The sequence below is a fragment of the Sphaerodactylus townsendi genome, linkage group LG15 (assembly GCF_021028975.2).
Source record: "Sphaerodactylus townsendi isolate TG3544 linkage group LG15, MPM_Stown_v2.3, whole genome shotgun sequence".
Taxonomy (NCBI): Eukaryota; Metazoa; Chordata; class Lepidosauria; order Squamata; family Sphaerodactylidae; genus Sphaerodactylus; species Sphaerodactylus townsendi.
This window is the reverse complement of record NC_059439.1, coordinates 6,549,594-6,562,075: the sequence shown is the minus strand read 5'-3', so window position 1 is coordinate 6,562,075 and position 12,482 is coordinate 6,549,594. Positions and strand designations below refer to the sequence as shown.

Below are 12,482 nucleotides of genomic sequence, written 5' to 3'. Positions count from 1 at the left end.
CCATTTCTAGCTACTGTAGCCAATAGCCATAGCTGGACTGATCTGCCTCTGTGAAGACCAAGGAGGGATGTCCGGGCAGCGTTATGAGCACTGATTTCAAGTCTTCCTGCTGGTTTGTCCTGCCTTTGGAAACTGTTGGAATTGAGGATCCAGATCCACCAGTCTTAAGCTGCCTGGGTAGTTCAGGCGAGAAACAGTAACCCCTTTTGCTTTCTCGCACCTGGCTGGAAACAGGAGGCCCCCTCTTAGCCTGACGTCCACGTTGAATTTGCACAGCTGCAAGCCTCTCCACTTTTGATCTCTGCAAGAACAGAAGATCCCAGCAAAACGAGCATGGGACGCTGGAGCCAGAACAAGGGGGGACAGCAGAGCGGGGCCCGAGTGCCTTTCGTGCAAACAGTGCCAAAAGTTCACCGAAGAAGAAAGTACCAAAGGAGAGTAAAAGTGGGCCCGGGAGCCAGCCAGGCGAGGCGATGAGAGTGTGTAGCGCTATAGCCAGCCACTAGGTGGCAGTGCTTGCCAGGCCATTGGAAATGTGCAATTCACATCTGGCTTGCTTCCCCTGTCTGGCTGGATGGTTTGCAGTGGTTTTCAAACTGCTTTCTGTTAACCCTGAGGTCGGGGTTCCTGAGGTGTTCCTCAATCAGCAAGTTCAAAATTGCTCACCGTGACCTCATCTTCTCCTCCTCATGCGTACTCACAGGGGTGTATAGGGTGTGTTCTAGGTCAGTGCTGATGTGGGTCAGTGCAGCGTAAGTGATGTCCCATAGGAACAGCGTGCATGCCAGCTAGAACATGCCACAAAGTCCTCTGTAACATCATGGGGTTCTTTTGCAGGCAGCAAGAAGGGTTGAAGGATTCCTTCATTGTAGCAAGCAGTGGCATGGGGGGGAATGGCACCCGGGGCAAAATGGTGCCCAGGCCCCGCCCCCTGCAGCACCCTTCCCCCATGCCCCGCCTACTTACCTTAGTTCAGCAAGAGCAGCTGACTGAAAAAGCAGCCTGCTCCAGGCTGTGTGGACTGGCTGGTGGGGCAAGGTGTGGGGGTGATTTTCCACCCCCTCCGTGACCCCAGTGGTGCGCACCCAGGGCATGGCGCCCCCCCCCTACCCCGTTGTAGCTACATGACTGGTAGCAAGTATCAAAGCCACCGTCTTAGCCGGTCAAATTTATTGTAAACAGTTTCAGACAGGAAAAATGTTTATGGGGTCAGGAGAGTCCAGAAGTCATTTTCATCCTGAAGCGGCCACCTTTCTTTCTCAGCTGGCAGAAATTTGTCAAGAGGGAAATTTTCTCCCCATCTGGGAGCGACAAATGCCAGGCAGCTACTGAAGGCACCTGAACCTCCCCAAGAAAAGAGGGGGACCCCTCCTGTCTGTATGTGTGGGAGCGTCCTCCATGTGTCAGCTCCCTTCTTCACTTGATTAATCCCCATAAAGGTGACCACCGCATGCTACAGACCAGGAGCAAGCAGGGGAAATCACACGTTGCCAGCAGAACAGAATGCGGAAAACTGATCATTTTGAAGGGGCCAAGTCCAGACCCTGAGAAGGCCCCTGTGCCTCTTGAGTGTTGCAGGGCACCAAACGTGGCCTGTTGACGCTGCACTCCTACTGTCTGATTCAGGGGTGTCCAACTCTGGCACTTCAGATGTTCATGGACTACAATCCTCATCAGTCCCTGCCCCGGCCAATTGGCCACGCCAGCAGTGGCTGATGGGGATTGTAGTCCATGAACATCTGAAGCACCAGAGTTGGACACCCCTGATCTATGTACATGGCTTCAAAGGAATGGAAATGAAACGTGGAGGATGTTAGGAGCTGGGAGGAGCCAAATTGTCCCAGGGTGTCGGGGTGTGTGTGTGTTCACATTCAACCCCCACTCTGTAGTTTTACTTGTGATGCTCTGTGCAAAAACTATAACCCTCCCAAATTGGCCATGCTGGCAGGGGCTGATGGGAATTGTAGTCCATGAACATCTGAAGCGCCAGAGTTGGACACCTCTGGTCTAATTGTTATGCCAGGATGTGCACACTCCTGCTGGCAGGGGCTCTGGGCCCACTCAGAATGTGTCCCTGAATTTAGCACCCACTGTCTCTTGCGTCATCGAATTCTTACTATGGGCAGGGAGAGAGAGGCTTTGGCCGGTGAGTGGTGAGGTCCCAGAAAACTGAAAGGAGGCCAGGGAAGCTCTTCAGGGAGCAAAGAGGTGGGCTTCAGCGGCCCATAAAGTTATCTGCACCTCTCTGATTAGCAGAAGTCAAATACTTGAAAGCAAAATAAGCTGGTCTACGCAGGGCTGCCCAGAATCCGATTCCCCCTTGATGCAGTTTTGATTTTTCTGTTGAGATTTTCCAGGGTAGGATGAAGATAGCGCCTCCCCTTCCTGCTTGTCATCTCCCCCCCCCCCCCCATCTCTTTGTTTTGCATTTAGGAAAGTTTTCAGGGGCTTTCTGCCAGTTGCCAGGTACAGTTTGAGGCCTTTGCCGTTCCTGACTGCTTGGATTTTTGTATTCCTGCTTTGATACAGTATCCATTTTCTGACTAGATGCGTCTATTGGATTAACTGTAATCCCAGCTGCCCCTGTCAAAAATCTATCCGCTCCCCTCCCTCCCTCCCACCCTGTCCCTGACCCCTGCTGACAAAGGACTGCACATTCCTCGAGCTTTGCCAGTCCTTTTGGCCAGGGGCTTGGAAAACGGAGGGTGGCTGAAGGTGACTTGTCCAGGCTTGTTCTGAAAGCCTGTCACATTTTGGCTAAGTGACCGGGAACTCTGGGAAGCGGGGCGGGGGGTGGTGGTGAGGGGGTTTGTCATAATTTAGGAGAGTTGGTTGCGCTTCCAAATTCCCATCAAAACAAGGCCAGGCAGCAGCAATTGGGACCAGGTGCCTTCTACTCCGCCACCCCCCCCCCCCGGTGATGCAAATGAATGATTTGCAAAGGAAGATAACTGATTGAAGTAAGCAAGGTTGCACTTGTCTATATGTTGCTCGTGATCTGTTCATTGATTGTGCTTTATTATTTAATGCCTTTTTGTTTATTGATTGCATTGATGTCTCCTCCTTACTTACTTCACGGATCCAGAGGACTCTGACCTAGGATTCCCACGAGATCTCCTCTGCAGGCATCACAGGTTGCTGATTTTCAGCACAGGGGCTGTAAGGAGCGCCTTCTGACCTTTCTGGTGGGTTCCACTAGCCGTGTGGGACACACCATTGAGGAAGAGCATCTTCTCACGATGCCCCTCCCATCAGAACTGGCAAAACTGGTCATCTCCTGCATCCAGTTTTTGTGCCTGCAAAACATTCACTCGAGGTCAGCAGCACAGTAGGAAGTAGAGTTATCCGTTGAAGTCAGGGGGGCACAGACGGTTGCAGCCCCGCTCCTGTTCAGGACTGATTTTGCTTTTTTACAAAATGAAGACACTATTTTTGTTTTGTTTTTAATTTCATGTTCAGAATTCACATGTAATAAAAATGCTACCTTTGAGCTGTGACGACCCGGTCATTTGGATCGCTCCTTTCGTGCTGGGCTTGGGAACTTAAGGCAGGGGTACACCAGGAAGCTTTTTATTTGTTAATTTGCGTTTCAAAATCCAAAACAAACCCAAAGAAAGAAATTCCCCAAATCATAAAATATTTATTTCATAGAAATTTCCAGTTTCTTGTGCACTGAATTTTCACCCTTCAACCCCACACGTTCAGCCCTTGGCCATTAAGCATCAGAATGAAATGAAATCTTTAGCCTCATTATTATTAGTAAAATGTCTCACTTTCCTCTATTGGGGTGTCAATTTTTAAAACTTCAAAATCAAAGTCCAAAACACGACAAATTCACCAAGTTACAAAGGATTTATTTCAGAAAGACTTCCAGTTTCTCCTGCACCAAATGTTAAGCCTTATGCCCCACACGTTCAGCACTTGGTCATTAAGCATCAAAATGAAATTAAATCTTTAGCATCGGTATTAATAAAAGGTCTCACTTTACTGGGTTTTATTTAACAATCCTTGGCGTTCAAAACCACTCAGCATCCATTTCCCCCATCTCATCTAGATAGGCTATCAAGGATTTCCAGTTGTCCATGAACTTAAGTTCTTTGCTTGAAGTAGTGAAGCTAACTTGGCCATCTCCCTCGCCATTCTTCAGTTGCAGGCATAGTTGGAGTTAGAAAGCTTTTCCCATGACATTGTGGCTCAAAAAACAAGAATAGGATGTGTGGTTTTTCTGGAGGAAGGCCGGTGTCCACACCCACGGATGTGTCTGCCACTAGTGTGTGGTGGAGGCTTTTAAGCTTGTGGCAGCGTTTGGCTACAGTATGTAAGAATGTGCATAGCAATAACAACTGATGCCGCCTTCGTTTCTTGTTTAACCTGGGAAATCCATTGCTGTCTGGCCAGGGGGGGGGGGGGGGGCTGGTTCGGAATGGGTGGTGCACGTGGTCTCTCTCTCTCTCTCTCTCTCTCCCCCTCCTCTTCCTCCAGGAGAAATCTGCAGCCCGCCCAGCCCCATTGGCACTACGCCACAGTTTGAATCCCACCACCATGGGAACCTGTTACTAAAATTTTTGGATCCCACCACTGTTCGATCCCCATTAAATCTGTTCAGGGAGGAGAGGGAGCCCTGAGGAATGACTTGAGGGGAATTTGGCAGTGGGAAGTGTGAATTCATAAAAATTGCCAGCATTATCTGTTTGGCGCTAGTCATACAGCACTGATACAAGGACAAGAATGCCACGCAAGCTGAATTCCTCGCGACATACAATGCAGTGTGATTTCCCCCCATCCCCTGGCAAGCAAAGTGAGAAGCCAGACAGCCTAGAATCAGGTGGACTTCTGAGCATGGATGAAGAAGATCCCTTGCACGTCATCCACGCCGATCTTCAGGCTTGGCGGCATGGTGTAGGAGCGGAAGTTGCGAATGTGGTAGCCATTTTTGGTGAAGGCTTCCTGGACATGCCCCTCACTCACAGGCACCACCATCAGTTTGGCCTCTCCGGCCAGGTAGAAGGACTCTTCCAAAGCCCCGATCATGAGGAAGTGGCCACCAGGCTTGAGCAGGGTGGTGACGTTCTTCAGGGCTTTGTCGAAGCTCTGCTGATCCGGGCTCACCGCCTCCAGGCAGAAAGAGGAAACCAATGCATCAGCTGGTTGGCTGAGCAAAGAACCTAGTGGGTTGGGTTGGTGGACATCAATGGGAAGGATCTTCTTCAGCTTCTTCTTCAACTTTTGCTCTTTTTCTTTCCAAGGCTCCCTATAGTAGCCAAGAACAAAAGATAAGGACAGAGGCAGATGTTAGGTTTTTCAGTAGCAAAGTGGAAAAGCTCCATGGTTGCCTCCCCTGTCTGGTCTCTGCAAAACCAAGGAGGAAAGATAGGAAGAACTGGGCATGTTCTGTTAGAAGAAGACAAAAAAGGGCCATAATGGTTCTCCATCTACCTGAAGGACTTTCCCACTAAAGAGGCGAAAGACTTGTTCTCTGCTTCTCCAGATGGTATGAACACCTCCAGTGGGATTATGTCACAGGAGGGCAGATATCAGTTGAACGTTGAGGGAAACTTCCTAATGGTAGGAGTGGTTGAGTGATGGAGCTGAGCTCTCCCACAATGGAGATCTTCAAATTACAAGATGCCTCATGGCCCATTGTACAGTGCTTTGGTCAGGCCTCACCTGGAGGACTGTGGGCAGTTCTGAGGACCTCACTTCAAAAAGGGTGTGGGCAGAATGGACGAGGGCAGAGGAGAGCCACAAGGCTCATCAGGGGAGGTACCAAGCCCTACAAGGAAAGGCTGAGAGACTTGGGAACATTCAGCCTGGAGAAGAGGAGATTGAGGTGGGGGGAGCATGACGGTTCTCTTTTAAGTATCTGAAGCACTGTCATTTAGAGGGGGGGCAGGGAGCTGCTCCTATTGGTAGCAGAAGATAGGACTCACAATAATTAGTATAAATGACAGGTGGAGAGGTACTAGCTCAGTGGTGGCGAACCTTTGGCACTCCAGATGTTATGGACTACAATTCCCATCAGCCCCTGCCAGCATGGCCAAATGGTCATGCTGGCAGGGGCTGATGGGAATTGTAGTCCATAACATCTGGAGTGCCAAAGGTTCGCCACCACGGTACTAGCTGGACATTAGAAAGAACTTTTCCTTACAGCAAGGGTAATTCAGCTGTGGAATCAGCTGCTCAGGGAGGTGGTGAGGTCCCCCTCAGTGGCAGCCATCAAGGAGCAGCTGGGCAAAGACTTGTCGGGGTGCCTTTGACTGATCCTGCATTGAGCAGGCGGCTGGACTAGATGGCCCTCATGGCCCCTTCCAACTCTATGATTCTACGAAACAAAGGCTGGACAGTCATTTGCTAGGAATGTTCTAACTTTGGGATTTCCTGCATTAAGCAGGGATTGGCTACAGGCCCCTTTCAACTCTACAAGACGTTCCCTCATACGTATCGGCCCCCTCCTCCATTGCTGATGCAAGTTTGGCTGCTGTTGTGCTTCTCCTCGCTGAGTCCCACTGCCCCTTCCCAATGCCAGGCACGCCAGCAACTATAATAAGGAATTGGGGCCTTTCCAAAAGTGGCTATGCTGCCATTCAGCAATACACGCAGTCCGAGTCCCCGGAGCGGGGCCCTGTTCTTTCTTACCCTTTGCCCTCAATCTTACAAACATGCTGGATGTAAGGGGACCAGTCAAAAGCACCGGGTTCTTCACCACGGACCCAACTGCGGATCACATCCCGGTTCACTTCCAGGTAGTCCGTGGCCACAATTTCCTCAAAGAAATCGCAGGCACTGAGGAGTTGGTAGATGGTGGGGCCAGTCCCGATGTCGACCAGAACACGGCCGCAGATTTCTCCTGGAGGAAGGGGAGAGAGAGAGAGAGAGAGAGAGAGAGAATAAAGCACTGAGAATAAAGCACCTATGGTGAACATTTTCATGACCATAAAACTTTGTTTAAAAACGTGTGTTGCTATTTGATGGTGTGGGAATAGGGCTACCAACCTGCAGGCGGGCGCTGGAGATTTTTTAGGAATACAACTGATCTTATGACTACCGAGATGGCTTCCCCTGGAGTCAGTTTGAAGGTTGATGTTGGGTGAGTGTTCTAGCTATTGTTTGAAAGCAAAACTATGTGCGGAAGCCAGCCAGGGGAACTGACCTAAACTTCTGGATCTGCAAAATGGGTGGTCTCCAATCACTGCCTAAACATGTGAATAGGGAAAACAAAAACAGGTTCCTTTATAACCACTGCAACCCACTATACATTTGTTGTGGAATCCACCTAAACTGTGCAGTTCATCACAACTTCCTATAAATATATGTGTGTGTGTGTGTGTAATAATTCCATTCAGTTAGTTACTTAAGACTCTCTAGATTCTTTATTTGCTCAGTATGTTCACACTTGTTAGCATAATAAAGTCGTTAAAATTTTTGTCGAACATAATTCTCACGAGCTAAAAACCGGAGCTATTACAGCGCCTGCTGGGAAGGCCTTTGATCTGCATTGTCCTGGCCTTAGAGGTAAAAATGTTGTCTACTGGCAATAAGAGCCCTCCGGGGATGGGGCGGTATAAAAGTCTAATAAATAAATAAATAAATAAATAAATAAATAAAAATAAACCTCAGGTCTGAGCTTTTTTGCAAATGTTTGTGTTGTATATATTTACAGGAAATGCAGAGTTTGCACAATTAAAGAAGCAGAGTCAGTTGCTTTAAGGTTAAAGTTTGCTAACTATAAAAGGGAAGAGTAACGGGTTTAAAAACAACGAATTACTTTCTAACTAGCTAGTCACTTGAGCTATCAACCTCTAGCTATCACATGGTTTAGAACAATGATCAGAGCATAATCAGGAAAAGGCAGATTCATCTATATCACCTTTGTCTTATGTGCGGTACAGCATTCAAGCCATGCAGGATTTCACTGACCAACTGGTTGGTCACTCACCTCTGACCTCATTAACTAATTAGCACACACAACATTAACTCCTTCATAACTGGATTGTGTGACTGGCACTTGCCAAATCCCAACAAACCCCTTCTCAAGTGTCAGTCACACCATCTTTATGCCACCATTTCCTCCGAACGACAGTACTTGCTCTGAAATAACTCTCATAGCCTGTCATCAAAGGTTTCATATGGGCCAGCTCTGTCCCCTCCAGCATCTTTAGAGGTTTTAACAATGTATAAAAGGAGCAGAAATCTTGCAAGCTCTGTTTTGATTTAGCAGCTGAGCTTTTTGCAAGCTTTTTAGCATCCCAAGGAGCTGAACTGTCTTGCAAAATGCTTCCATTCAGCATCCTGAAGTTTATCTTAAATAGACAATAACACCCTCAAGAAATTTGAAAAAGTCCAAAGATTTTCCAAGCATGTTTGAACAGCCCGTGTCTCCTGGCCTGCGTTGGCAAAGAGGGCAGGTCTGTCCCCTACCTGTTGCAAAGGTATCTGCCAGGCAACGCAGCTTCCAAGGCACCACAAAGTCCTCGCTGGCAAAGTTGGCGCGAGGTGGCATGTAGTTGTTCTGCAAGTAGGCCCTGGGGTTGAACATCTGGTAGCTTTCTGCCACAGCCGATAAGCTACTGGTGCTCATGGCCAGGGGAATGCTCTGCTGCATCCAGCGCGCTTGCTCTGCAGGGCTGCGCGGGTGGATTTTATAACCCCATTTGGCGAAGACATCCGAACATGCTAATGGACCCAATGCAATTAGATCCGAGTACTTTGGGCTGATATCATCAGGGACTCTCCTGTAGGGTATGTATAAATTGAGGCCATTTCTCCATCTTACACGCACGACCTTCTGCCACGGAGTAATTGAGAAGACCTTTCCAAAGGCTTGATGGAAGCTCCGGCAGTGCTGGAGGGCGAGGGAGCAGATCGAGTTATCTCTCACCAGGTAGTCGTTTAATAACTGTATTGAAAGGACACTTTATTGAGGCTGTTCATCCGGCATAACCAAATTAGTGTCAAGGAGAAGGGAGCCCAGGGGGGTGGGGGGGAGGGGGATGGCAAACAGCGCTGTTGCTCAGAGAAAAGACTTGAGAGCAAATTCTGGATGGCCCATGAATTTTACAGATGCCCAAGAACAGAGAGTTGGATGGTCAGCATCTGCAAATTGCGACTAACCTCCGATAATAGAGAGAGTAAGATTTCAGTACCATTCATAAAGTCTGGAAACAAAAATAATGATGGTAGCTGTTACTGTTTCCACGAAAATTTGCTTTAAAGTTGGCTGAAATTTACAACTCTGGTTTACTTTTCTTAACATATGACAATTATCAAACATTAACATTTAACTTAACACTCCAAGGTCCTGGTCAAGTTTCATTCCAAGACCTTCCAATTGCAGTCTTATGATGCCAAGTCCATTCTTCCTGCTGGTGGTTGGCTCATGGAGACTCCAGAGGCTTGGTGAACTGGATTCAAGATACTGAAGGTCCCCAGAAAAGCTCTCACCACTTACATACACAAAAACCCTGAAACAATAAATTCGAACATTTACAATATAGCAAAAACAAACAACTCCCTTCCCACTAGTTCCCAACAACATTGCAGTTACCTTAACCAAGGTGTTAAGAGCTTATAAAATTCAATCAAGGTCCCAGCCTGGATAGCCTAGTGTAAGGTTGGTGGATAGTGTGTGTGTTTCTGCTCCACCAACCGGACCTTGGCACATTCTTTGCTCTGGGCTCTGCGCCCAGGTTGCTTAGCCTTGCTATGCTTATCGTGTGTGATTGCAGCTTGAGTCTTTAAAAACCTGCTTTTACTCTGTTGTGGGAACTGTGCTTGGGAGTTTGGGGGGAGTTCGGAGAGGGGGGCCATCGTGTCCATAAAAGTGACATGTTGGGGCTGTGAAGTCAGAATCCGCATTCCGTGTGTGTGACCGTTGAAGTTTATGGAATAAATGAACTGAACTCAGTTGCTTTGTTTCAAGTTCTTTGAGGTTCCTTACACCTGGCTTCCTCCAATGTGAGTTCTGCAGCCTTCTGCTCTTTTCAAACTCCACCCCTTTCTGGGTCATCCCATTCTGAACATAGGGGTTACACAAGCACCGGGTCACTCCTGCCCCATGAGGTGATGTCACGTCAGGACATTTATTAGGCAGACTTTATTTATGGGTGGTTTGCCATCGCCTTCCAGCTGGGTACTCATTTTATTGACCTCGGAAGGATGGAAGGCTGAGTCAACCACCCAAATCCCCAACCCAGAGCTGGTAACCCTATTACAACCCGCCCGCCGCCCGCCCCCTGCCCCCCGCCCCCGCCTAGGGTTGGCAGCTCCATGCTGGAAAATTCCTGGGGTGGGGATGGAACTTGGGAATGGTGGGATTTGGAGAGGGGTCCTCAGTGGAGTATAAGGCCATAGACTCCGCCCTCCAAGTAGCCATTTTTGCCGGGGGAGCTGATCTCTGTGGCCAGTGGCTAGCAATCAGTTGTCATCCCAGGAGATCTCTAGGTTGCACCTGGAGGTTGGCAACCCTACATACACATGCACATATTCTCCCCGCAGTGCTTTAAAGCTGTATTTTATACTTCCCAGCAGGAAGAACTCCACATGAACGAGGTCATTCCAGAGCCACCACAAACCTGTCAACAGCAGTAACTGGGAAATGTCTCCCTGGTTCTCAGATAAGGACATGCCTGGAGGGTATTTAACTATCAGCTTGTGTAGTGCAGCTGGTCTGATTGTCATGAGTAATTCCTGGATGGGAGGGCAAGAATATTTTGTTCAGATAAATATGTTCTGTTCAGAGTGAGCAACCGGTTGCAGGCAGCCCCATAACCTACAGCAGGGTTCCCCAACAAGGTGCCTGGGAGTGCATCGTCTTTTCTGGTACCTGCTGCCAGGTGTTTTTAGGAATTGAATGGGGCCAGGTAGGACTTTTGCCCAGCAAGGCTTCTGATTAATCATTGAAAATTTGATTGGTTGAGCAGATTTTTAAAAATATTGCCACCACAGCACAAGGAACTGCACTGTACGACTGAAGTTAAGCTGCAGCAATCGTTTGTGACTGGCTCCGCCTCCTTTGGAAATCATCTTGTGGCAGCCATTTTGTTGTTCAACCACCATGTCAGAATTCCATATGTGCCCACAGGCTCCAAAAGATTGGGGTCCCCGATCTACAGGGATTCATACTATATAAAATAATAGTGGCCATTAAATAAGTCTTTTCTTAAAAAATCCATATTGTATCCCATGAAATCTGCAGGTAATGAAGAGAGAGGAGTAGCAGCAGAAGAGACTTGGCCAGGAAGAGCAGAGTGACCTGCTGGTGTTCATTTTGGAGGGCTTTTCTCAAAGCCACAGCTTTTAAAACAGTGTTATTTTAACAGGGGTTATCTCTTTTTCTCCTTGTAAGGCTGCTGAATCTGGAAGGTGGGGCTTAACAGGGGTTACCAGAGTTCATCTCTTGTTCCTCTTTGTCCTAAGAGGTGGGGCTTTTGTCCTGAGAGGTGGGGCTTTAATTCAGTCTCTGGAACCAGCAGAGAGGAGTAGCAGCAGAAGAGACTTGGCCAGGAAGAGCAGAGTGACCTGCTGGTGTTCATTTTGGAGGGCTTTTCTCAAAGCCACAGCTTTTAAAACAGTGTTATTTTAACAGGGGTTATCTCTTTTTCTCCTTGTAAGGCTGCTGAATCTGGAAGGTGGGGCTTAACAGGGGTTACCAGAGTTCATCTCTTGTTCCTCTTTGTCCTAAGAGGTGGGGCTTTTGTCCTGAGAGGTGGGGCTTTAATTCAGTCTCTTGTTTTTTAAATTAATAAGGACGTATTTGACAGATAGTACGTGCAGATAGCTCCAGGGGGGCAGTGACTAAAAGCTTAATATCTAAATATCTAAACAAATCAGCTATGAAGGCAGAAAGCCAGCAGGGGGATGGGGGCTTTCCAGTGTTTTGCTCTGAGTGTCACATGTATGATTATCTGCCACTAGGACAGAAGTCGTGGGTGTGCCCTCGCTGCAATGAGCTCCTGGCACTCAAGGAACGTGTGCGTTCTCTTGAAGCCAAGGTGGCAGACCTGGAGAAGCTGAAAGAGGCAGAGAGATGACAGACGAGGCTTTCAGGGACCTAACAGCCAGGTCCCACTCCCAAGGTGACATCTCTTCAGATGTCATGGAGAATGAAGGCCTTGGGGATGGAGGGTGCCAGTCTGAGGTGGGGGAAGATGCTCCCTTAGATGGGATCCCTTCCTTAACTGGTGATCAGCTATCCTCTCAAGACTGAGGATACCCCTCGGGAGGTTGGGGGGCTCCTTGTAGTGGGTGATTCGATCATTAGAAATGTAGAGAGTTGGGTTTGTGAGAGGTGTGATGACCGCGATGGTGACTTTGCCTGCCTGGTGCGAAGGTTGCGGATGTCACGCTTCGCTTCTAGATAGGCTTTTAGACAGTGCTGGGGTGGAGTCAGCAGTTGTGGTCCACATTGGCACCAACGACATTGGGAAATGTAGCCGGAAGGTTCTGGAAGCTAAATTTAGTCTGCTAGGAAAAAGGTTGAAGTC

General features: G+C 48.3%; 1 protein-coding gene across 1 annotated transcript; it reads right to left on the bottom strand.

Annotated features, from left to right (window-relative positions):
- Nucleotides 1–4,527: 4,527 nt before the first annotated feature.
- Nucleotides 4,528–8,578, bottom strand: PNMT (phenylethanolamine N-methyltransferase). Its single transcript, XM_048518084.1, has 3 exons — nucleotides 8,419–8,578; nucleotides 6,637–6,847; nucleotides 4,528–5,251 (listed from the first exon to the last, which is right to left on the bottom strand). The coding sequence occupies exons 1-3, from the start codon at nucleotides 8,576–8,578 to the stop codon at nucleotides 4,822–4,824; spliced, it is 801 nt and encodes a 266-aa protein (XP_048374041.1). The 3' UTR covers nucleotides 4,528–4,821.
- Between the last annotated feature and the right edge of the window lie 3,904 nt (nucleotides 8,579–12,482).